This window comes from Anoplopoma fimbria, chromosome 21, assembly GCF_027596085.1.
Source record: "Anoplopoma fimbria isolate UVic2021 breed Golden Eagle Sablefish chromosome 21, Afim_UVic_2022, whole genome shotgun sequence".
Classification (NCBI taxonomy): domain Eukaryota; kingdom Metazoa; phylum Chordata; class Actinopteri; order Perciformes; family Anoplopomatidae; genus Anoplopoma; species Anoplopoma fimbria.
Window position 1 is genome coordinate 10,056,231 of NC_072469.1, and position 27,748 is coordinate 10,083,978.

The 27,748-nt window shown below is 40.3% G+C and overlaps 1 protein-coding gene across 1 annotated transcript in view; it reads right to left on the bottom strand.

The window, feature by feature from the left end:
* Window positions 1–1,575: 1,575 nt before the first annotated feature.
* The window catches only part of LOC129110553 (palmdelphin-like), a 29,813-nt gene continuing 3,640 nt past the window's right edge, over window positions 1,576–27,748 (bottom strand). Inside the window, exons 2-8 of the mRNA XM_054622650.1 lie at window positions 15,587–15,637; window positions 14,384–14,464; window positions 13,193–13,323; window positions 10,459–10,573; window positions 8,081–8,105; window positions 6,837–6,947; window positions 1,576–2,852 (exon numbers count right to left, since the gene is read on the bottom strand). Coding sequence (XP_054478625.1) covers window positions 1,576–2,852; window positions 6,837–6,947; window positions 8,081–8,105; window positions 10,459–10,573; window positions 13,193–13,323; window positions 14,384–14,464; window positions 15,587–15,631 — 1,785 coding nt within the window. The 5' untranslated portion in view covers window positions 15,632–15,637. The remainder of the gene's footprint in view (window positions 2,853–6,836; window positions 6,948–8,080; window positions 8,106–10,458; window positions 10,574–13,192; window positions 13,324–14,383; window positions 14,465–15,586; window positions 15,638–27,748) is intronic.

The window sequence follows — 27,748 nt, forward strand, 5'->3', positions numbered from 1 at the left end:
AGCTGGTATCATATCAAAAGCCTTAAGAAGAAGTCAGGATTATCAGTATTTGGGCCAGAAGACAATTGATATGACTTGCAATCATAAGGTACCTGCCATATGGGTCTGCCGTCATAGAGTCGAGGCGAAATGGGATATTTTTATGAAAAAAAATAGCAACACCTCTGGCCTTGCTAGTAAAAGGCGCTTGGAAAACCTGTTAGTTAGCACTGATATGCGTTTCCTGGAGAAAAACTATGTCTGACTTTAATGATTTTAGGTGCGAGAATACGCGACCCCTTTTAATTACATGACAGAGACCTTTCACATTCCACGAGACCAATGAGAGGTTATTATTAATGCTGCTATGTGCCATGATGTCGAATATTAACATAGACCCTGAGATGAAAACAATCTGGCATCCACCCAAAATAACACAGAACATAATAAAACACAATACATAAAAACCACAAGCTAAAGTGCAACATAACACTAAAAACATGTGATTCTGACACATGGGTAGCAATGTGCTGCTCATCACTCTTCTGGTTTCAGTATTTCCACCACATGTTGAATCTGGCTGCAGAGATTTGCGCCCATTCAGAAAAAGACAGTCAAGTTCTTCCACACCAAACATTTATTTATGGAGCGGCTTTGAGCATGGGGCATTAGTCATGCTGAAACAACAAAGGAATACACACAAACTGTTGGCACAAAGTTGGAAGAACAGGCTTAAAACTCACAATAATGCTATCATGTTAAGGTTCCCCTTCATTTGAGCTAAGGGCCCAAAACTAAACAAGGAGAAACAGGTCCAGGCCAAAATGAATGTCCACATACATTTGGCCATATTGTGTAGCTCAGTAACAAAGCAATAATAAATATGACACTCGGTTTAATTTATATCATCCTGCAGCATAACTGTCCCTAGCAAGTGTTGCCAACACACCAAAATAAATGTATTAAAAGCAATTTATACTGGAGGAGGTTATATGGCCTTTAAAAAGGGACTCTGTCTGTTAACCTAAAATATGTTCAAATGGCTTGATGCTAGTCTATAAAGCATTAATACATGCTTTGTTTACCATTAATAAGTATATTTTGAACAACTAATGAACAAATTATAAAGTATATAATTTGAAACAGTGGAAACAAAAATGGTCAGGCTTTGACACTGTGCCCATGTTAAAGTGACTGGCTAATGAAACTAATTTGCCATGAGCAATAAAAGCAATAAAGCTTTCTGAATCACCATGGACAGAACACGACTGTCAATGCCTCTCAGCGGCTGTCAGTTTCCCCAATTTTGGACAAAGCACAGACATGACAAGATAAGGCTTTTTGCAACAAATGGCACAACAGAAAAAGGTGTTGCCTTCCTACTGCATACGAAAGGCATCCAGAGTAAGGCTAATGAGCCCAGTATGTTGGACTGCCAGAAGGTTATTTACACACAAGATATGTTCAAACCTATGAAGATCCATGAACATGGTGAAGGACAAGAAAATTAAAGAATGATTCAATAAATGACCTAAATTCTATTCCTACATTCCCTCTTCAACGACCCCATTTCTCAAAAAGTGGTGAATTTCCATTTTATCTTCCTGTTGAACAGAGCTTCATCTCCTCCATATTTATGCTGCCTGTGTTTGCAGACTTATCCACCCTCTGTTCCTGCAGGTAGGGACTGGGCCTCTCAGGATTGTGGGTGAATGTTGGCTTGTGGAGCCCTAAATTATCCCAGTTTGTGTAGGTACCTTCAATAACGTCTCTGCAGCCTGTAACCTTAGCTATACCAACTTTGGGTTGGAAGACCTTGCTCTTGTGTCCCTCTGGGTGGTATGAGAGACACGCTTCCCTGCCACTTTTATTATGACCATAAAAGGCCTCGTCATCGTCCTCATCATCATCAGCGCTGATGATCACCAGTTCAGCCTGGATGTCTTTTTCATCCTCGTCCTCAGCATTTTCGTAGCCCATGAAGATCATGGTGACGGGTCCTGATGCTAGCTCCTCTGGCAGGGTGTTGATGAGATTCAGAGAGGCAATATTCTCTGCAGAGAAGGGTGAATGTCTGTTAACATCACTTGAGCTCTCTGTCAAAGCATCAGGATCAACCCCGAGCTTATTGCTGGCTAGTGAAGGGCTGCAGTCATCTATACCCGTGTAGAACGGCTGTTCGGTTGCTGGCATTCCTTCAGACCTGGCTTTGACTGAGACAAGAGCTGCTGGGTTTGGACTGCCCACATCCATATTTCTGTTGGTGTGTCCTCGTAGAGTTTTAGCACCAAATTGAGGTTGTAAAATTTCATTGCTGTCACCCTTTGATTGTCCTGGAATGTTGGGGTAGGGCCACTTGGTGTCTTCTCTTAGTCTTTGGACTCTTGACATGGAGTCCTGTTGGGTGAGGCTAGGGCTGGGTGTTTTGCTTGTGGTTTTCCATGTCTCCAGGTCTGGGCTGCCTTGGCTTTCCTCTCTGAGTATTTGAGGTCCATTTCTGGATGAGACTGGGCTCTGAAAGGGGCTGGGGCTGGGTGTTGGGGTTTGTCTCGGTGTCCTGGGTGTTGAAGGCCTGCTGCTCCCTGTGTAGGGTACAGAGTAGACAGGCTGATGATACTGCATCTCAGTGGCCACTTTCTTCTCTGTGGCCTGATGCAGCAGCTCTTCTACCTCTGTAAGCGTCATCACTCCAACTGCTCCATTGTGCATTTTGCCTCTGTCTTGGTGCAGAGCATATACAGACTTGCGCCCATCATCATACACCTTTAACCCCCTCTCTTGTATGGTTTCCGGAGTGATGGTTGCTGTAGAGACCACCTGACTTTTGCCTGTTCTCTTATCATGCTCCACACTGATCTCCATTGCAAATGTAGCTGGAATGGAGAAAAGACTTCAATAAAGACTCAATGACGTGTCTTGTCACTTTTTTTTATGCTACATATAGTCCTATTTTTGGAATGCTTGGTACACTGGCACAGTTCTGTCTGAGCCTTTACATTGCATTTTAATTGAGATCAGTGTAAGGCAATGGCCTGTTTATAACAAAACAACTTATACATTTCATGATATCCTGCACCAAATTAGAGATAAAACGGTTCATGTTTAATGAACCGTTTTTATCAATAAGTCGATCAGAATTAAATTAATCAGCAATTTTAATTTTTTTGTAAATCGGTCCATGAGAAGTAGATAGTTGCAAATGCTATGCAATACATGGTGATATCAGGGGCCCCAATCCATTCTCCATGAATTTTCCCCTGAAAGGCTTCAGACTTTTTAGACATCATGATGAGTATTTTTACCATTTTCAGACCTATTGTAGACAAAAAGATTGATATTTCGAGAAATAATCAAATTAGTTAGTTGCAGACCTACATCAAATAAGCATGTGTGTCTTACCAACATTATAGCATGTTGACACTACTATGTTTTCGTTTGAAAACGAAAATCTTTTGCTGCGTTTGCACCGAGCGTCCACACTATACCGGAGTTTTAGGGCACCGAAACCGGAGGAGTTTGAAAACGCCGGGTTTTCTGAAAGTGTGGTTGGCGGAAAACGAATGAGTTTGGAAACAATGACGTTATTTGATTGTGTTTTAGGAGTTACGACGTGTCCTTCCCTAATTCGTCACGCCCTTACCACGTGACCCTTTTCAAACAAACAACAGCCTTGATTACCGATCGACTACCAGGTTAATTTAACATGGATAACTGATCACAGGCGTTGCTGACCTTGTTGTTTTTACTAGCAGCTGTTGTGCAGTTAAATTCTGCATTTAATAATTCTACTACTGCCAACATGCGGAGGAAGCAGCTGTTATTGGAGCGATTAGCGAGCGGCGTGTCCAGCGGTGTTATCAGCCCTCCGGAGCGGACTTCTGATGTCACGGTTTGAGGCTTTGAGGAGGGGGATGGACACAAAACGGAGGACTTTCCTTTTCTAATTAATGCTTATTTTGTTCTCCACAACTTTTGTGAAGTTCAAGAAACAAAAAAAGAAATGCTCTCCAGTACGACAGAGACTTCAGCCACCGGCAGAGCTGCGAGTGAGAGAACAGAAAACGAAACCGATGAAATGCGTGAGAGACGTGTGTTGACCAAATGTATGGACCCATAAACTCGTAAACTTCTTTTAATAACTGTTCATTTTAATGTAAATGTTATGTCTGTGTGGGAGAGATAAAGCAAGACATGTTGTGTTGTAACTAAGTTTAATAAATAAAACTTCTAAAACCTTCCACAAAATGTGTCTGTTTGAGTTTATAGAGGAAGAATTTAGTTAGTTCTTAAGTATCAAGCACGACCGTTTTTTTAATTAAAGAGTAGTGTAATCGTATTATCTGTAACCAAGCAACCAATGTACTTCCTGTTTACACCGGCACAGTGTACGTGAATAGTCATGTGATATTCGTTTTCAGGGGAGCAAGTCTGGACATAAATCATTTCGAAAACGATGCTGAAACACGTGTGGACAAATATCGTTTTTGTTTTTAAACCACGTTTTTAAATGAAAACGTGTAAGTGTGGATGTAGCATAAAACCCTCATTGTGAAAATAAGTTATTTGTGCATCTGTGAGTTCCGGTGCACTCAGGTTAAGGGTCAGCAGAGGGAAAAGGACTGGAGCACACAGTTTGATTACAAACAGACAGATATTTTGAAACCTTCATCAGATTCAAAATTGACAGATTTAGTCAACCCTAGAATAGATGTACATTGTCATTTGGTAGAAGGATGAACAGAATAAAAAATCTAAAAGACTCTCTTTTAACTATATTTAAAACATACATACTGGTGGAAAACATACAAATCTAAAAAGCGAGCAGTAGGGGATGCATTATTCAAGAGAATTAGCCTAAATGAAAATGAAAGCAACAGCGTAGGGGAGGGACATAAATAATATACAATAAGAAATAACTGCATGTGCTGATGTCATCTGAACAGCTGATCTCAGATTATCTGCTGTGTTAACGTTTGGGACAAACTGAAAATGTTATTTACAAAAAGAGAGTTTAAAGTTTATCGTTTATGGTTGCCAAATTTTGAACAAGGTATGAATCATTACAAATGTTGTGTAGACAGCATTACACAAAGTGAATAACGTTTTTTGCATTAACAACTCACAAAAAAGCATCATTGTTGGTGAAGTCGGGGGATTTCCTCCCCGGGCGACAAAGGATCAAATTGTGGTTGCTGTTTACTATATGCTTATTATTTGCTAAATTTCACGTATTTACCATCATTAGAATTGTGTCTTTTTCATAAATGTGATGTGTGATGATGAACCCAGTTGAAACTAAGACCACAACAAATGTGTATTTTTTATAATTTTAGGCTTCTAAAGAAGTATTCAAATGAAGAAAATGTTGATCAATGCCATCAAATATGAATTGAAGTAAAACATTTGGGAATTTTGGAAATTGCTACATCGATCTGTTTTTAATAGAAGTTGCCTTGAACTGAAAACTGTGCGCGTCGTTGCTCGCTGTGTGTGGGTGTGTGTTTGAGAGAGAAGGAAGGTTGGACTATTGCATGCAATAAGTTAGTAGTAAGAATAGGCCTTACTCGAATGTCACTGGTATGACTGAAGCACAGTGTGAAATAAAGTCAACCCTTTATTTACAACAAGGCATGAGGGAGTGTGCTTCCCATCCAGGGCATACTTTATATGTATATAATGACTAAATATACTTGGTTACATTCCACCACAGAAATTCAGGGTTTATGTTGTGACTTTAAATCTGAAACTTAAGAGTGCAAAACACTATGGTCTGAACAAAGAAACATGATTCTTCAGTGTGGCTTATGGGTTTGTGCATTTGTGAATGTATTTATGTTGATTTCACCTGGATTAATGCTGACTTTGCCAGTCGTTGTAACCATTATAATGATGTGCTTAGCTGGGCTGTCTGTTGGCTTTGATGTGTTTTTCTCTATAAAGAGCAGTACTGGATTCATGCTCTTCACACAGTTCTACTCTTTGGCCTTTATGAAAAACTGGATTTTTTGGGGGGGAAAACCATTACTAGAAGTTGGTTTAAACCTGATTCTCCTAAGCAGGATCAATGGTTTGATGTCATACAGGAAGATTGACTCGTGTGTTAAGTTTGAGGGAAGATCTGTTTGCAAAGAGATGGCAGAAGTGGATACTTCTGCCATCTCTTAAAATATAAGGACACTGGCTTACATTTTTATGTACACATTTAAGTGTAAGGCAGTTACTGGAAAATCATTTCTTCTTGTGGCTATCATGTTCTCTCACAGGCTTGTTTTTGTTTGTTTGCTTCTTTTTATTTTACTCTTTCTTTATTGGTTTACACTGGTCAACATTTTGTATATTAACAAGAATGTTGTTGTGATACTCTGAAAACCAGAAGAACTGGATTTTTTCATGGTGTACCTATATGATGTGGGAATGCGTTTTTGTACTGTTGAATGTGTGTTTGGCATATTGAAGGCTGCAGATCAATCTGTGTGCTCCAGTGTTTTTCCCCTGATAGAAACCTTGCTGGTTCTGATGTATGATGGGTTCAGCAAGGTTCCAAAAATGGTAGCCACGTAGAAAATTTTCACTTCTCCTCAATATAATCTAATTGCTTCTTAATTTGCATGCAGTGAAACACACAATAACAGCTTTAAAATAGCATTATGGAACCACGATGCATTTTCAGTCAGAGCAGCCACTCCTAACCTAAAGAAAAACATCATGGATGTCTGCAGAACCATGGAGCTGCGTGACTCTGTGCACAGTTGTAGTTATTTTCTACCCCAATGTGTACCACTTGTCTCCAACACTATCCTGATAGTTAGATCAGAAACTGATTTTGAGCATAAGCAGTGGTTAGATGATGTATGTACCTTTCTTTGGTTCCTCACTAACAGGCTGATGCACAGGAAGGTTTTTTGTTGGTGTCACTGGGATGAATATTGGGATAACTGGGAGTGGAGGGGGTGCATGATGTATCACATCTGAGGAGAAAAGTTGACGAGTGAAATACAAGAAATCCCTTTTAACGCCATAAGAGGCCATGTTATGACATTTAAGTATCTACTTATAGCTAGGTGTTAAACCATTATTAGTTATGTAAATATCAAAAGATAAAAAATGATGCTCATCTTGAGTTTTTTTAAGCCCATTACTAGATGATACTTTAAAGGGATTAATTTGAGATTTCTACGTAATATGATCATTTGCTGATGTTAAGATGGATATCATCTCATGCCTGTGTGTTAAGTAAAGGGCTGGAGTCAGGATGAGGTCAGCCTAACTTGGTAAAACTACTGGAAGCAGATTGCTTGACTCCTTTCCAGTTCAAAGATGAACCTACTTTCATTCAGTTCACTGAGTTACACATTGTATCTAGTTGTACAAGGAAAGCAATGTAAAAATGACAATTTGTGCCTAGCAGGTGGAAAAACTACGTATAGTTTTTTCCATCAAGAAATAGCTTGTAACACCCCAATCCATAGCATGAGTAAATATACTTAGTTACATTCCACCACAGAAAGTCAGGGTTAATGTTGGTGACTGTAAATCTGAGAAACTTACAGTGAAAAAACTGTGGTCTAAACAAAGAAACATGATTTTTCAGTGTGCCTTAATAAGGCTAGCTCTTCCCTCCTAATTATTGGTTCTGAGTTGTTCCAAGATAACAAGATGTTCCAAACATTATCTTGGTATAACGGTCTAAAAAAAAGACTTGAAACAGGCGAAAATCATTTTTTGTTATTTCAAGAAAGTAAAAACCTTTCTTTCAGTTGACTGGCAGAATGTAAATATAATTAATATCCATTAAATCATGATCTCAAAATAATGGGCTTAAAAAACAAGCAACCAGCTATTAGTTGTATGTCTGAATAATAAACAATAAAGGTAGGTTTAAAAGATGAGTATGTAAAAGTAAGAGTAAACATTAGGACTATTTAAATCACTACCATTCATTTTTGTTAATTAATGACACATGTCAAATGATATCAGATCTATGAATAATGCATGTTAATAAAGCCTAGTCTCACATATATTTTATTTTTACACAAAAAAGAGAAATGGAAAGGAAAACTGTGAAAGATCACACACACCAAAATGCTACAAAAGTGTTTACCTGCCTGGAAGTCTGCATTTAGCTCCTACATGTGAAGACAGAGTAGTTGAGGGTCAAAGTGGTGAGAGCCACAGGAGGTCAACATCACAGCAGTGCTACAGATTAATGCTTCATCAGCAGTCCATGCCAAAGTCACATTAAAGGCACAGCTATTTCATTGTGTCTTTCAGTTACAGGCAGAAGCCAGAAAGCAAATTATGCACATTAGTCCTTGTGCTCTGAACACCCACCATGTGAGCAATCCCATTAGCTGCCCCCTTATTCAGCCAAAGAACACCCACACAGGCCTCAGAGAGTGCATCTTGTTAGAAACAAGCACAGATTAGAGGAAGAGCCACAGGCAGCGTGGGGTGAGTAGAAAGCTGATATTTGCATTCAGTATAGTATATTCATAGGAAGCGCTTGAATCCGTTCACTTTATTAAAAATCCAAATTGTGCCTCCTCTAACCCACACGTCTGAGAGTCACAACTTGTATTACATCCAAGAGAATTGAAGCACCAACGTGCAGTGAGTTGACTTGTGGCTATACGGGAGGTTGGTAATGGCCTAGAGGCTTTTAACATGTAGCTGAAGTGATATCATACTGGGCTATCAAACTCTTGAGTTGCAGCAAACTACAAACTACTAATGTCCATCATTTGCAGAATTGAATTTTTTTCTCCATTGTATTATTTTAAGATAATTGTTTAAAAGAATATATATTATTATATAATAACATATAATTACACATAATAACACTACACACACAATAACACTGGCAGATATAGAATAACACTAAACTTGAGTGGGTGTGATAATGATGCAGGATCAAACTGCATTGATCAATCAAATAGGCATAAATAAAAAACACGTCACCTGCATTGTTTAGTTGCACTGCTGTTTTCAGTCTGAACGCCAAGTAACACCTCCAAAAAAGACCACCATTCACTCTCACATGCACACCTACAGACCATTCAGAGTTGTAAAGCCTGGACTGTAAATTATTATAGAGTTACTTCAATATGATTTATCCACTTTTACAGGGAAATACTCTGTACTGAGAAAAAAATTACTAATAATTACTAAATAATAACAAATGTCACACTGCTACATCAGCAAGAGGGAATGCATCAACATAAACACCATTGAAACAGCCTTTAAGTCCCAAAACATTCTCATCCCTGCTCGTCACATACTGACTCTTGGTCAGACATTCACTGGGCATTCCAGAGCATGGTTGCAGTAAACATGTGATTTAAGTTGTGAATAATATATATATATATATTTGTTAGGTTAAGTCTATAATTAAGAGCAAGGCTACAGACTAATTATTTTACTTTGTTATTGTCAGCTATAGTGGTTACTACAAAAAAATAAATCTTGTCATTAGTAGTTTTAATGATGTATAAGCTGTTTAAAACTAGTGTTACGAAGTTGAACAGCTCATAATACCCTCTATAATATCGGTTATAAATTGCAGTGAAAACATCTTAAAAAAATGGATTTATTCAAGTTTCTCACCAAAAACTACATTTTACAAGATTACATTTGAACACACAAAGCGTTATAATTTGTCTTTGCCCAATACTTCTCTTGCTGATTTGAACCCTACAGAGGGTTTACACTGTAGTTACTTAAAGGCCCGGTGCATCTCATAGAAATACCTAAGGGTGCCTTGAGTGAAACACAGAGGGGCATGAGGTAGAAAAATCTTGGAATATCACAGAGAAAGGTTTTTATGTTTTAGGAGGAAAAGTTTCTTTATTGATAAAAATGTGACAACCTGCAATGGAAGCAGATTTGGTTAATAAATGTCGAAATATTTAAAACGTGAAATCAAAGTCCACTGAAGCTTCTGCTCAGCTGAAGAGACAGCAGTGTCCTCATCGCTCCACACAGATCTGATGTAATCTTCCTCACATTAGTCATGATATACAAATGTTTTTCACAGATGGTGACTGGAGCTCTTTTGAAAACGTAATTTTGTTGTGCCTTCTTCCTTTGCAGTGCTATAATGGTTTTCTTACTGAAAAATAGGCACCACCTACTACTTATCTCATTGAACCAACTCCTAATAGCAGCACAACGGTAGTGGATGGACAACAAGCATTCATTCACATTTTCTTTTGCCGATTTTCCCAAAATCCGGTTAAAATTTGCAATTAATTTGGATGGAAACCTGGCTAAGTTACAAATATACAGACCCATGTTGTGACCTCACTAATAAGCAAATTATGTTTGTTAAAAGCTTAAGGATTTTTAGACGTCGCCATGACGTCGTTATTCATCGCCTCAAGGTGAAAAGTTGCTGTTGTAGCAGAGGTTATCAGTAAGCAACACACAGCAGGGTAAGAGCCAGTAAAGCAAGCACAGTATAAAAAGTTTATTTTGGCCTACCTTGATAATGTCCTCAGCCGTCCTCTCCACCTCTTTTAAACGTTTCAGAACAACTTCTTCATTGGCAGAGATGTTGAGCTCCTGGGTTTCCAAGGCCTCGATCTCCTCCTCTATTCTGTAAAACACAGATATGAACCATGTTGATGACTGAAACAAGCACTTAGCTGAATTAAGCAGCTCGAGACTATTTGAATGGCTTTTGATAAAGCAATGTTATCAAGAGTATTTAGAGATTTCTTCACTCTGTTTTAAACTGTTAAGAAAAAACTCCACTGAGAATAATACGTCTTAAAACCTCTCGAGATCAGCAGTTATTTTTCTTGGAGTCCATTGTATGAAACCATTGACAGAAATAAACAAAGAAACACATAACAAACCCAAGGGGGGATCTGAAACCCCTCGTTTCAGAGGTTATTTTAAGTAAAAAACGTTTTTTCTCAAACTCCGCCCAAAAGGGCATCAATACTGGACATGTAAAGACTGTGTGTATAGTAAGCTTCTTCTTTAAAGCCAAGTGCAGCAACTGGTCCCTGCTAAGGGCTAGCATGTCCCATACTAATATATCCTGCTCACTTTCCAAATACATTCCCCCCAGTATTTAGATTGAGATGTCTTAAAGTATTTATATTAAGGGAGTCTTTCCAGTCTGCTGCTGATATGTTAACTTCTAATGCATTTTCCCATTTATTTTTCTTTATTATCTACATGTGGTCAGGTTTCTTTATCCTGTGCTAATGGGTTGTTTATGACAGAATTATCTGATATACCATGACGTTTTGGACTTTGGGGTAGGTAAAGCAATATAATAAAGCCTTGGAGGGGGAAGTAAATGAACAAGGTTAGGGGACGCTGTACTAAAGTGAACACACCCGCAAAGGGGCAGCAATCATTTCATTGGCCAACACCATACCTGGAATTCTATTGGTTGGATAATTTTGAAAGGGTTATTGCACAAAAAAAGTTTAAGAGACACCATGTTTCTATGAAGGGAAACTGACAAACCCAGTCACGTCCAAAACTGATGCTAGAGGGAACCGTAGAGCATCCTATTTTGAAGCTTAGGAGCATCGACCAAGCTGCAGTATTTGAAGCATTGGGATAAGCATCTGTAGCCCACTCAATTTCATACACAACGTGACAACAGCACTACTGCGCTCCCAAACCAATTATTTCCAATGGCTTGCAGGGAACCACAACGGCTTTTGGCTAGGTCGAGCAAAGCCCAACTTAGGGTGCTGCACACTTTGATATGCGCTGGGAAAAAATGTCATCATTGGAGAAACATGAGACAATTGTGACTCCAGGAGGAAACCTGGAGAGGGCAATGAAAACAGGGAGTCTTCCAGGAAAATTGGCAGGTTTGGCAAGTGTAGCTATATTCAGAGCTGAACAAGATATTTAGCACAACCACAATAAACAGCATGGATTTGACTATTTGACTATAAGGTTAGGGAAAAGGGTTTGTTCAGGTTTACGTAGGGGGAACCCATATCAAGGGTGATATAACAGTACTTACAACAGCTGCACTCTCCCACACACACACACACACATGGCCACACACACGGCCACACACACCAGAGAGCAGCTAGCTTAGCTACAACACAGGTATCCACACAGTGACCCTCTCAAAGGGCCATAAATGTGACGCCAGAGCCCTGTCGGCACACCCTGTCTTTCCAGCGGAGACCTAGAGAGTCGGCAGGAGCTGCTCATGGTTGCTTAGTTCCATGTCGCCATCCGTGTTGCACTGTGTGAAGGTCCGTCAGTGACCCCACATCTAGAGCCCACACAAGGACAGTTGATGCTCAGAGCGGACCCATCTTATTGTTAATAATGAAGAGCAGGTGGTGGTACATCTCTGTTTTGATGAATATCAACAACTTTATTAGAGGAAGAGAAAGAAGTCAGTTGAAAATTTGAATTCAGATCAATGGGGGGGGAAACACTCTTTCATTGGTTACATCCCTATTCCTCTCACTGCCCATGTGATCCAGTCTGCAATTTGAGGATTCAAAGATAATTTATTGTCATTAGGCAACACAGGGATGCATAATCAAATGCAGTTGTAGCCTGTTTGGCACACAGAAAACCAAAACAGGAGTACATTCATGTAGTGCTTTTTTTTAAATTTGCATCACTAGGAATGTAAACAGCTGCAACAAAACAGTTCTCTGGGCAATATGGTCGACATCTTAACTATAGAACATTCAACATCAGGTAAACATCAACTTTGACTATATTTGAGCATCAAGCATCATGATGCAAACAGAGTCCATCTCCTCTCGTCCCACCAGAATCCTGCTCTCTATCCTGCGGTCGGCCCGTCAAGTGCAGCTTGATCCTCAATAGAACCAGGTCTTTAGATGTAAAGATGTAGGCAGTGAACTCTGGTTGATGAGGTAACCTACATTTTCCTGTGACCGGACAAAAGACAGCCAGGAGCAGACTGGGTGGTGGTATAGCAGAGTTAGCTTAGCTTCCATCTTGGTCTGAACGGGTGGTTAGCCATGGGTGGTTATCGTATTTTTGTACATATATTTGCCTATGTAATAATTTAAACTTTTGTCTGTTTCTGCAACAACTGATTCTCTATTGGAATCACTGGAGTTTCAATCAAGCTTCACATGCATCAGTGCACCTGAAGCCAATGTGAATGCCTTCCCCCACATGATGAGTTAGTCCTGCAGCTATATCTGCCTGTTGTGTCCAGTGTGGGAGGTACTGAGTGATTTACCTGAGGATGTTGCTCTGCAGCTGATCACTCTGCTGCTGTTCGTCCTGAGCCTGAAGCCTCATGGCCTCCTGTTCCTCCTCGGACTGTTGACTCAGACCGTCCATCAGCCACTGCTCCCTCAGGGCTTTCTTCTATCAATCAAAGACACCAACACAGGCCCCTCAGTTTGAACTGCAAACAGTATTTAGAGTTCTATTCACATTTCATCCTGCCACCTTGTCATCCTCCCTTTTCAGTTTCCATCCCTCAGTACGTATCGAGTTCAGTAAACAGTAAGAGCAGAGTTATATAGCTGGGATCATTTTATTTATTGATAAAAGTTAACATCTCTTGACATGTATCCCTAATTAAAAGGTGGCACATTTCCTAAGTTTGGGACTACAGACAGAAGGTCAGTTTGTCAGTAAGACGTGAACAAAATCACAGTTACGAATGATTCCCACTGCATTTCTCATTAAATCTAATTCATTTGACAGGTTTGTGACACTGAGGTACTCTGGGAGGAGATAAAGTTCTTATTGTAGGGAATAAATATTCAAAGATATCAGTAGCATTTTTATCACACTGATAACAATCTGTTTTTGTGACAATCCAAAGATGCACTGTACATGGTGTCAGTGTTCATAGGTGTGACTCGCTGTTTGTCCCCCTCATTTAACATTATCAGTGTAACAGACTCACTAACAGTGTGTGAGTGTTGTTACTTTGCAGCCACATACATCACATGACAGAGGAGAAAATAACAGGGCTTTTGACAGTAACCTGTGCAAAGCCTAAAAATCCCAGGTTACTGTTGCTTTAAAGAAAATACTTTGTATTATGTATAATAGTTTGAAACACATCATCACTCTGATCAATGTGGTGCTCCTTGATGTCCTCCTAACTCCTCTGCAGATGAAATTTAGAACTCACAAAGTTACCTTATGCTGATGCAGAGGGACTCATGTTAATACGTAAGTTCTGAAGTTACGCTCTGGCCTTGCTTCCAATTATGTCTTAGTTTGTAAAGAAATACAAATGAGATGGCTGAAGTGTTATCAGCTAACACTTTATTGTAGTATAAATCACAAGAACTTCCTGCTGGTAGTCTTGTTCAGTCTCTGTTCAGTGTCTGCTGGAGCTTTATTTCTGCAATAACATGTTAGAACGGTGCAGCATGTTTTCTCCTGGATGGGAAACAGTAAAAAGTACCTTCATGTACTGGAGTTTTAATTTCTCCTCTTCGATCTGTCTCCTTTTCTTGGCGATGTTCTCCTGGATTCTTCTTTTGTCCTTTGGGGGCAAATCAAACACACGTCTGCCTATGTGTACATTTTACCACATGGAAACAATTCCACCTGTTTTGCTGTTGTGCTGACACTTAAACCTTCAGCTGACAGCTGGACAGCCATAAATAACTAAACAGCAACTCAACCTTCAAGACATGACCCTACCCGTTGTTCATGTGTTTGTGTGTCTGTCCATCTGTTCACTACAACCACTAGAACTTCCCCACCTGCAGAAAGAGTTTTCATCTCATATAGAGTTGGATTCAATCATTTAGTCATTTAATAATGGATAGATATTTGTTGTGACTGGAGAATCCCAGACAAACACACTGCCTTATGGCTTTAACCCAACATCAGAAAGCCTTGTGTTCCTGGGTGTCACAGTGAGGGGGATCACTGCAGGCTAGAATTAGCTTGAGGATCTTGGATCACTAAGCCTAAGTGAAAGGGGATATCCCTGATGATGTCTGATGGTATTTATAGCCCTGTCTCTGTCTGTGTCTGACTGTCCAGCACAGATATATATATATATACAGTAGCTGTATATATATACCATTTTGTCGTATTTGGGATTGTAAAATACCCTTGTTTAGTATGAAATATTTGGAAACTATGGGATGGAAACTCCCATAGAATTTAAATTAATATGTGCTGTCACTACACCCATGCTGACTTACAAGCAACACCATTTTTTGTTTGTCATGGAACTCACTCCGTACAACCCCTGCAACTACCTGTAGTAATATTTACTCTCTGCTACAAAAAGGTTACATTGTATTTAGGATCAAAGACTACCCATCTAGTGTAGAAAATCGTACACATGTTCCTTTGATTGTAAAGTGTTCGATGCATATACTGTATACTTGTCGTTAGACAAAAGGTCTTTTTTTTTACGTATTTCTTATTTTTCAGTCAGATGGGGGCAACTGTAACGTATTCCAATGTATCCCCCGGGGAAGTATTTATGATTCTGATCCATTAGAATGAAAATAAGAACCTTATAAGAACATACCCAAAATACATAAAAGATTAATTTAAAGTCAGCAAAGCAGCTCTCAACATGTGACACAGAGACTATATCCTAGCTCTCTCCTGTTACTACCAGGAGCATAGGACCGATCCTTACCGTGATGGCCTGGAGCCTTTCCCTCAGCAGATCAGCTTCCTCCATGATGGCCTATGGGTCATACAGATTACATATCAGTGAATGATCTGGTAGGAGGAGTAAGTGAGTGATCAATACAAACCAAAATATACATTTCAAATAGATTCAAGGCTCCAACCTCAGTAGCAAAAATCTAGGTTCAGGTAGTTTAGGAAGAGGTTGAGCGTAAAGGGAGCTTTCAAATTACTCCCATTCTTGTCACTGCAAAACTGTGCCATGTTAACCAAAGGACAAATACAAGCAAAGTTTGTTTCACCTGTAGTTTCACCTGTACTAAGGACATTGAGCTGTTAGCTGTTAGCATGAGGCCAAACTACCTACCAAGGGAATTCTCACTCTTGAAATAAAGGCCCTCTTCAAGGAGAAGAAGAGGGCATAAGATAAGATAAGACAATCCTTTATTAGTCCCACAGCAGGGAAATTTACAGGATTACAGCAGCATAGGGTATAGTGCAAAACAAGAGACATAGTAAGAAAACAAGATAAAATAAAATAAAATAAAAAAACAAGTATTATAAATAAGCAATAAAAACAGTAAAAAATCCACAATAACTGAAATATTATATGTACAGACAGAAAAACTATTATAGCGATAATTGCAGTGTATTGTATTGCACATGTGTCATGTGGTCTGCTGGGAGCAGAGTTGGTTTAGATCAGGAAATAAGGAGGAGCTGAAGACTGTGCAGAGGGAGCTGAGGAGAAGGATCAGGGAAGGGAAAAAACACTACAGGATGAAAATGGAGGATCACCTGCAGCACAAAAATATCAACGGGGTCTGGAAGGGCTTCAAGACAATGTCTGGCCACAAGGGGCCGAAACAACAGCTTTCAGGGGACCAAAAGTGGGGGAATGATCTGAACTTGTTCTTTAACAGATATGATTAGTCATCCATCCCTCCCCCCTTCAATTCCTCCGTGCTGCTGCAACCCCCATCGTCTGTACCCCCTGTAGATTGCCCCACCTCCTCAAACCCCCTTCCCACAACATTTAGCTCCCTTCCCTCCTCCTCAAACACTGCACTTCCTGACAAGCACCCCACCCCCCCTCCAACAACCGACAGCACACAGCCCCCACCCTTCAACTTGTCCCTCACAACAAACCAGGTGAAATGCCGATGACACCCAGCTGGTCTTGTCATTTCCTCCCATTCCTCACATTCCTCACATTTCCTGTGAGGAATCTGGGTGTGACCCTGGACGACCAACTGTCATTCTCAGCAAACATTGCATTGGTCACACGCTCCTGCAGATTCCTCCTCTACAACATCAGGAGGATTCGCCCCTTCCTCACTGAGGAGACGGCGCAGGTGCTCATCCAGGCTCTGGTCATCTCCCACCTGGACTACTGCCACTCACTACTTGCCGGAGCCCCGGCGTCGGCCATCAGACCTCTGGAGCTTGTCCAGAAAGCTGCAGCACGTCTGGTGTTCAATTGCCCCAAGTTCTCCCACACAACTTCCCTTCTCCGTTCTCTACACTGGCTCCCTGTAAGAGCTCGCATCCAGTTTAAGACTCTGGTGCTAGCCTACAGGGCAGTGAAAGGAACAGCTCCTTCCTATCTCCAGGCCTTGGTCAAGCCCTACACCCCCGCCCGACCACTTCGCTCTGCTGCCTCGGGGCGACTAGTTGCCCCGTCGCTCAGAGGTCCCTGCGGCCGATCCACCCGGTCACAGCTTTTTTCCGTCCTGGCCCCTCAGTGGTGGAATGAACTCCCCACTGACGTCAGGACAGCAGAGTCGCTGCCCATCTTTCGGCGCAGGCTGAAAACTCACCTCTTCAAGAAGTACTACCCTGAGCCTTCCTCGTAGCACTTATTGCATTCGTATTAGTTGTTGCACGTATTGTATTCGTATCAGTTCGCTGCACTTATTGTATTCATATTCGTTTACTGCACTTATCCTATTTGTAGTAGTTTGTAGCACTTATTGTATTCGTATTAGTCTGTTGCAATTATTGTTTTCGTAGTAATTTGCCTCTGCACTATACTTTTGCTCTGGTTTATGCTTTAAGATGCTTGTTTAAGAAAGGAGATGCACTTATGACTTCTGGTGACTAGTAGTTCTCTTGAATACCTATGTTGAATACACTTCCTGTAAGTCGCTTTGGATAAAAGCGTCTGCTAAATGACTGTAATGTAATGTAATGTGAGAAAAGAACTGAAGAAAATCAAGTTGAGAAAGGCCAGGGGTCCAGATGGCATCAGCTCAGGGCTCCTTAAGTTCTGCACAGGCCAGCTGTGTGGTATAGTGGAGCACATCTTCAACCTGAGCCTGAAGCTGGGGAGAGTGCCACAGCTGTGGAAAACATCCTGCATGGTACCAGTGCCAAAGACCCCGCGACCAAAGGACAGCTTCAGGCCAGTGGCCCTGACATTGCACCTGATGAATACGCTGGACAGGCTGGTCCTTCCACATGTCCGCCCACTAGTGAGCTCATCTTTGGACCCGCTTCAGTTCGCCTACCAACCTTGGGGTGGATGACGCTGTCATCTACCTGCTAAACAGATGCCTCTCTCACCTGGATAAGGCTGGAAGCATTGTGAGAGTCATGTTTTCAGATTTCTCCAGTGCCTTCAACACCATCCAGCCTTTGCTTCTGAGGGACAAGCTGGAGCAGACAGGGGTGGACCACCACCTCACTGCATGGATCCTGGACTACCTCGCCAACCGTCCACAGTATGTGAGGATACGGGAGTGTGAGTCTGACCCTTGTCCTGCAGCACGGGGGGCCCCACAGGGAACCGTTCTGGCTCCACTCCTCTTCTCCATTTACACCTCGGACTTCACACACAACTCTGCTAACTGCCACCTGCAAAAGTTCTCTGATGACTCTGCAATCGTCACCCTAATTTCCGCCGGTGATGGCAGGGAATACAGGGAACTGAACCAGGACTTTATAGGATGGTGCCAGCATAACCGCCTCCAGATTAACTCAGGGAAACCAAAGAGCTGGTGATGGACTTCCGCTGGGGTAAACACTCTCCTCCGGTACCAGTGAAAGTCCAGGGAATGGACATTGAGATCTTATAAGTACCTCGGTGTTCACCTGAACAATAAACTGGACTGGACAGACAACACTAACGCACTCTACAAAAAGGGTCAGAGCAGACTCTATCTGCTGAGGAGACTGAGGTCCTATGGAGTGCAGGGAGCACTCCTGAGGACCTTTTTCGACTCTGTGGTGGCATCAGCCATCTTTTATGGAGTGGTCCGCTGGGAAAGCAGCATCGCGACAGCCGACAGGAAGAGACTAAACAAACTGGTTAAGAAGGCCAGCTGTGTCCTGGGGTGTCCACTAGATACAGTGGAAGTGAAGGGAGACAGGAGGATGATGGCTAAGATATCATCCCTGATGGACAACACCTCCCACCCCATGCAGGACACTCTGGCAGCTCTGTACAGCTCCTTCACCCCCGATGTGTGAAGGAGAGGTACTGCAGGTCCTTCCTTCTTGCTGCTGTCAGGCTGCACAACCACCTCTGTCCCAGTAGACCACACATCCCAAAAACTGATTATATAAATCTGTACAATATCAAAAATCTGTGCAATCCACTGTGCAATACTAACAAATATTCTGTCTGCCTATATAATATTTAAGTTATTGTTGATTTTTGTTGGTTTTTACTTATTTATTATTCTTTACTGTGTGATGACTTATTTATTATACTTGTTTTGATCTTGTTTTTTACTATGTCTCTTGTTTGCACTACCCACTCTGCTGCTGTAATCCTGCAAATTTTCCCGCTGCGGGACTAATAAAGGATTACATCTTACCTTAGTATCAGTGGTCTACTGCTCAATTATAACAGTTTTTACCACAGCCTACAGTTAGCTAGCTAGCTATGCCTTACTCAACTTCCTGTAAAACATTTTCTCTGGAAAAAAAATCCTTATTTAAATTATATGAACCTGAAAATAAAGGGTTATTAACTACAGGCGGGGGGTGCGATAAGTCTGGCAGGCCTGTATCGGATCTGTGCAGAGCATTGAAACAAAGATACCTACATATCACCAACAGACAGTTATAATAATATCCAAAAATATTCACTTTTAAGGGTTTCTGTGACGATGAAAACAACTTTTAGAATCAGAGAATACTGATTATTTTTTCACTATTTTGAAACCTGATTCTATATAAATAGCAATTTCTTAACCATTCAAATTTGGCGCACTGGTTAAAACATATTTTTCTGTGGTGTGGTAAACTCGGATCACATGTTTATTTTGTCTTTAATTTCTTTTGCGCCAGGTTTGACCCCCCCTGCTATGGTGAGGGTTAGGGTTGGATGATTTATCGAGGCCTAAGGAATGGCACAATGACTGCAGGGAATGTAACATGACTGTGTTGGTGTTCTGACCTTGATTCTTGAACACTGTGACAGTAAATAGCATCATGCTCTATTGTTAACTCTCTTCTTGATGGCGGCGTCCTGACAGAAACATTCCATGCCGAGTGACGAGTTTGCAACTTCTGGCTAAATCATTTGGACTTAAAGTGAGTCCTTGGCAGACAACTCACAACTCACACAGAGAGCATCAACTGCAGCTATTAGAATATATGTGTTTTCACTGTATGTTTTATATAGGTATGTAGTCAGTTAGACTAAAAAAATTGAGTGATATCATATCCACATATTGTACAAAATAATTGTGACAGGCCAAGATGCAGTAGTTCATGTGGAATGTTACATTCAAGATATTAATAAATAAGAAGCGTCATTCACATGACCCAAGGACGCTGTTAATTGCCTGAACCAGTGTGTGTACCTTGTATATCTGTGCATGAATGTGTGTCTGGTGAGGGTAAGAAGTAACCTAAATAAGTATTCCGACCACTCAAGCTCTGTACACTACATTCAACTAAACTAAACTACACTACACAAACCTAAACTACACCACTCTACACTACAGTACAGTACAGTACAGTACACTACACTACACTACACTACACTACATTACACTACACTTCATTACCCTACACTACACTACAATTCAGTTCAATTCAGTTTATTTTGTATAGCCCAAAAACACAAATTACAAATTTGCCTCAGGGGGCTTTACAATCTGTACACATGCGACATCCTCTGTCCCAGAACCTTAAACATCGGCACAGGAAAAACTCCCCTAAAAAAAACTTTAACAGGGAGAAAAAAGGAAGAAACATATGGGAGAGCGACAGAGGAGGGATCCTTCTCCAAGGATGGACAGAATGCGATAGATGTCATGACACTACAGTACACTACACTACAGTACACTACACTACAGTACACTACAGTACACTACACTGATGGCAGAGGCTGCCATGAAAGGTACCATCTGCTCATCAAAATCTAAACTTATCATTCACACACACACACACACACACACACACACACACACACACACACACACACACACACACACACACACACACACACACACACACACACACACACACACACACACACACACACACACACACACACACACACACACATACCGATGGCTAAGCCTTATCTTGGCCATGGACACTTTGACATGTGAACTTGAAGAGCCAGGATCTGGACCACAGATCTTAGATGAAAGGACGACCTGCTCTACTTCTGAGACACAGCGATATTTAAGGAGTAACGAGATGCGTAGACCTGACGCTAGCATGGTTTTGTGCTGAACTTTTTCTCATAACTTTATGACTTTTAATTTTACAACTTTCAAGCATGTTTTTTGGAAATGTACAAGTTAAATCTCTTCAAAATTGTATTTGTTACGTTAAACGTTATTCCTTAGAATTTTACCCCTATATATAATACATTTATTAATGTTTTTCTCCTTACAATGGCAATGATACGCCATAATAATAAAAACACATTTTTGTAACTAGGAAAGATGTTTTAATATTTTTATTCATGTCAAGCTGTCAAAGTTGAAGCAATAATTACGCCTTAACGCAAATCTGTGTTTGTGTTTCTAGGGACCCAGCAAATTATTTTGAAAGCAGTGGGAACTTCGGTTGCATGCATGGACTGTTGTTAAAGCGTGCACTGATCACTTTATGCAAGTAGCTAAATAGTAGAAGATTGAAATATGACTGTACTGAGCATGCAAAGCACCTTCTGTCTCTCTCCGCCAACTGCACACACACTGCATATACCAGATGGGATGGCCTCATAGATGGCACAGTAGGACCTTTTGCCAGACAAGGAATGAACCAGCGAGTGATGTACAAACGCAGCAAAAGAGTGCACAGCTTGAAATACCAGGCAGATTGCCGGGGGAAGAAAACATGTTCCTGGGCTGTTGGCAGACGCATGCAGTGTTTTCTGCTGGCCATCCAATGCGCCAATACCGAGATACCGCATATCCACTGTGTGTCCACCTCCAGGTCCCATTCTGATATATCAATCTTACTCCCCAGATAATGACATTCAACAAATGTATGAGTGTAGTTAGAGTGTCTGTAGAGTGGTTGTTTGGAGACATTGCAATTAACTTTAAGTCCATGGACTTTAAGAAACATTTAAAAATGGTGTGTTGTAGCGTTGGAACTCTTCATTGTGTCTGCTTTGCTTAGAAAATGCATTCACTTGCCTCCATGCTAATCAGACATAAACAAATTTTGAGAAGGAACAAATTAGTTAATGTAGACATGTTATAGCAGCAAGATCATTTTATAGATCTCATCCTAATAAAAAAAAGGAAGAAATGTCCATACAGAATTACTCATTCGGTGGAGGGGGGCTATATTTTGGGAAAGAAAAGGAATTTGCATGAATAAAGAAGAAAAAAACACATTTGAAAGATTTCAAGTCATAAATTTATGAAAAAAGCTTGGCAGTGCTTAGTAGTAACACAAGCCGTCTGAATTCGGTTGCTACTAAAGTAGTTTTATTATAGTAAGGGGGGTCTCAAAGATACCTACATGTTTACTTAGATGTGTCTTCTGTGTTATTTTATGAACATAAATAAATACTACTAATGTAGAAGAAACAAACAACTTCTATCTTTGCCTACACGAAGGTGTGTGTGTCTTGTATTTCAGAGCATCTAACACAAATAAATGAACCACTGAGAGGACATTACTCCAGTTGCCATAGTAACGAACATACCGTGCTCCACTTTCACTGTGTCAGTGCGAAGTGAAAACTACACAGAAAAGGCACATAGCATAACTGTATGTGTTGAATAACAGATTATGGTTAATTATGTCCATAGACTGTTCTGGGCAGATCTGTACTACCCTGCTCAGCCTGCTGCGCCTGTGACGGGCCGCTACAATATAATAGTGTTTAACGGTGGCATCTGTGGTGTTATGACTTTGATCCAACCTTGCAAAGTGTATCCATGGGGTAGCTTCATTTTTCATTACCACAGTTTTGGACTCAACAATTTTTCTCATAAATGTATGACTTTTTTTCTGAATCATTTTAACACAAATCTATAATGTGACTGGCTGTTTACTTCCTGTCAAATTTATATCATACACTGTAAATGATCTGCATACTGTGGGAAAGTTAAAGTGAACAGTGTCTGTGCCTGCAACCAATTATTTTTACACAATATGGTTTTGCGTATATCAGCCTTGACAGGGAGGGGGACCGGAAGAGAAGTAGCATGTCTGTGTCACATGTCAGATTGATGATTTATCGAGGCCTGAGGAATGGCGCAATGACTGCAGGGAATGTAACATGACTGTGTCGGTGTTCTCTGTCATAATGCACATCAGTAAATCAGTGGACAACAGAATGATCACTAAAGGTTAAGATGCACCTGACCTTCTAATCCTATGCAGCCACAACAGGAATCTCATTCTAAAAAAAGTATAATACTAATAGGCCAAATAATAGTGTAAATTAAACTCTATCCATTTTGAATGTTAACGTTATAATTGGAGCAACAAACTATTTTGTACAGCCCTACTTATAACATATGAAAGCCAACTTACCGCTTTAAATTGTTATGGCCTATTTTTTTCCAACATGCATGTATGCGATTTGTTGGTTAGTAGGCGGTACCTTTATACAAGTGGATCTCTAATCTCCAACATAAGCAGGTTAGGTGTTCAGCATCAGTTACCATCTTACTCCAGTAAGAAGTTACCTCCTTAACCCCAAATCATGCTTCGAAGTATATGGGCCAGGACCAGCCAAAAACAAACATCAACTTTTGTTTCTGGAATAAAATTAAAACAGACATCTATGATTCATTGTCTATTTGATAATCTAAACAATGCAATCTTCGCTAACACTAGAAGACCAAAACAAACCTTTGAAAAGTAAAAAAACAATGTGAGGAAGTTGAAAAGTTGCCTGTTGCCACTTTAAGATAGGTGCACTACAATGATTTAAAAGACAGGATGTACAAAAAACCCAGGCAACTGCATACAGGCTGCTTGCTGTGGATAAATACACACTGGAAAAGCTCTGTTTCATATCTCTTTAACTGTTTCATACTGTCATCCTGTGTAATTCTGTTGTCTTTCCTTGGATCCACCACACTATGGTTATCACTTCTAGGAGATTTAGTTATGCATAAATCAGCAGACTGGAATGGAAATGACCTGCTGCTTGAAATACTGTAGGAGGAAACATGATCCTTAGTGATAAATAAGCAGCAACATGTTTATTTATGTGGTGCTGATGTTCATACTGATAAAAGCACCTGAGCCGGATAAATGTCATCCTGTCGACGTTCACTACTGTTCGTTTCCTCAGCATATCAGAGGGGATACATGGGTTCATAACCAGTACAACAAAAAGGTGGTGCTATGTATGGCATTTTCACCATCACTTTGTCAAGGTCATTGTAATGCTTGAAGCTGTAGAGAAATAATGGCAGCCTCTGTCTCACAGCAGTGGTATAGTTGGTTGGGATGTGCAAACTCACAATCTATTTGTATGATGTGGGAGCTCATTAATCTACAATCGACTAATTCAATAATAAAAATATAACATTATGGCAAAAGTAAAAGTGAAGCAGCTGTCAAATTGACATTGTCCATTTGTCACTGCATTCATTGTTTGCTTTTCTTTTGAGTGGGGGTTGATTTTCTCACACAAAAGCTCACGCTCAAGTATACTGTTTACAACCTTGATACATCAGTCTACACAAGAACACACCAGATGTCAGATGAGTTTACATTCGCACATGATACATTACATCCTCGTTCCTTGATGCAGTCTTCCAACCTTTAATAAAAACTCAAAACCTAGCCAAACCCCAACTAACTTCTGGCCAAAATCAAAAGTGTATCTTTAAATAAGGTCCTGGAAAAACTTCTTCTATTGAATTGTCTCCCTATGTAGAAAGCATTCAGAGTAAGACCTTTAAGTGCCACATAGATGTGCAACAAAGAAGTTTCAGTTATGATTGATTTTTGATCATATTAAGTAGTTAAAACTAGCTCCACCTCGAGCAACGACAACAGTAAAATGCTGCTTACACATTGATCTATCAGTATTAACAATCTAATAATCTCATGTATAATATTACTTTTGTGATATACTACTGTGATTAGGTTTTGGCACAAAACTACTTGTTTGACTTTAGCAAAAGCATCCTGATTATTCTTAGAAACAAAATCAATGACTGTTGGTTTGAACAGGGAACAAACAGTGGTCTCTTGGGTCTTTGTCAAATGCTGTTGACCCATCAGTATTGGATTGTAAATAGATAATACGTTTAACCAAAAATGAACTGATTCTGATATGAAATGAATTGATTCAGTGTATTCAAATGTAAAGCAACATTTGCATGTGACTTGAGGGTAAAGGAAATAACTATTATACTGTGAACACATGCAGACAGGATCAATGCAAATGTCCTTGACAGTCCAAACTGTCCATACTGTTGCTATGGGGAGAGTGGAGGGATCACATGACCTCCAGTCATGTAAATACAAGTCTTTTCTACTAGGCATGTTGTAACAGGCGCTTATTCTTCTCCGCATTCATGCTCAGCCCCCTCACACACCCACAGGCATGCAAACTAAAATCAGCCATTCAACCACAAATGGCCCGGCCTCTGCGATCATGTCACACGAGGAAACAAGTAGATATGCATTTGTCAGCTTGTAGTCAGAGAGTACTTCCCGAGTACAACTGTAAGGGTTTAGGTAATTTGTACAAATTAAAAATTTGTCTACAATAAAGCCTTTTTGTCAAAGCTCCTTAAACACCGGTAATAGTAATGATCATAATTTGGACTGTATATGAAAAGTGGATGTAGTCACTGTGACGTCACCTATTGATTTGTGGACTGCTGGTTTGAAGCCTCGAGTTTGGCATTTTGTTTTTTGCAACCCGAACTGTCATCAGAGGGTGGAGCAAGGTACAACCAAATGCTGAATGAGAAAATTTGAGGGAAACAAAATGTTTCAATACATTTTTTATGAACTGAAAATACACACAATGTAAGATGAAAACACAAACAACTCCAAGACCCGTGGTAGCAACCCGTCAATCACAAGATAGCCCTGCCTTAAAGCATACCCTGCTTTATGATCTATTTGACTCTAAATGGACCATAACTTACCTAATAAACATCATGATGTATTGGAGAAGACTTCAAACTAGCGAATAAAACCATAAACTCATGTTTATAATGTTTACCGTGGTAATAAATCAAGAGAGAAGTAGAGTCATTTTCTCATAGACTTCCATACAACCAGAGGAGTTGCCCCCTGATGGACAGTAGAGAGAATGTAAGAATACACTTAAGCATTGGCTTCACTCTTCAGAACAGGAGGTTTATCTCTGCCACTGGTTAACAAGGTTGTTGTCAAATGAAAAATCACAGCATGAGTCATTTATTAAAATGTGCAGTGGTGGCATGATGCTTTTTGGAAAGTCAAAATGTGTTGAGAAAATCTTTCTACTTCTTCAGCTAAATAAACTCTTTAAAAGCCTCTTGGATCAGCTGGATAATAAATGGTTACAAAACTGAAAACTGTCTTTTTTTTTAGAGATACGTTGTTCTCACAGGACAGCAACGCTACAAACATATGATTATCTTATAGAATATGATGCACTGCTGTATAATACACTAGCCAGCAGGATATACAAATATTACAATGCAACATACACATTAATGCAGCAGGATTATGAATCCAGAAACATCAGATATAATAGAAACATTTTTACTGCATAATCCATACTTTTACTTATGATACTTTAAAAACACTTATGATAATGCTGTTCCTTGAACTTTACTTAAGTAAGGTTTTGAATGCAGGATTTTACTCGTAGTGGAATATTTTGATTTGGAACTTTCATTTTGTGTTGTTTTTTTCCAAACACCAGATTCCCTTAAGCAATAAGGCCTGGTCCTCCAAAAGCCTAGTGTCGGTGCCTCCGACCGGCTCAGCTCCTGGCCAGAGGAGGAGATGCTGCTGCATGGTGCTGAGCTCTCCATCTCCATCCAGAGCTCCGACTGCTGGTCGAAGGTTGAAGTGAGGCCAGATCTGCGTCTGTCCATGACAGTGAAGCCAGATCTCCAGCAGAGACCACGGTGGACTGGTCTCTGCTGGAGGCCCTGCTAGAGTCTGAGCTGAAGAGTTTCTGGTGAACCTGCATGATTTCATCTGATTTCACCAGAATCGGACCCATGGCACTGATGACGAGCTTTAAGAATACCTATATGAAAATAGACATCACCCTCCGATGGTCTTTTTTACTGATGAAGGTCATATAGAGGATCAGGATTAAACTGAGACTGATTCACAACCAGATTAAAGTTCCTCACAGTTACTTTGGGTAAAGGATATTCTTCCACTGCTTGGAAAATGTCAACAAAACCTGTTTTCACATTTAACTGAGACAAAACTCTGGTGGCCATGTGAGACTTGATGGTTGGACACAAAGGTGTAATTAGTGTGGTGTTGATGTTGAGGTAGAGCTGCTAAACTTTGTTGGAAAATGGACAAGTGTGGAAGGATATATTTAAAGAAGTTATCCTCGCCCGTACAGCTGTTTTCCTGTAACCATAGCCTCTTAATAGACTCAAACTGTGGGTAGTCTCCAGTTGCTCTCATTTTTCCAGTGGTCAGTACATTTATGAAGAGATTCATAAAGCTTTTGCTAAAGTTTGAAAAAAAACCCAACATGTTTGTTTGTGAGTTAAGAAGACTATAACACCTACAGCTAGGA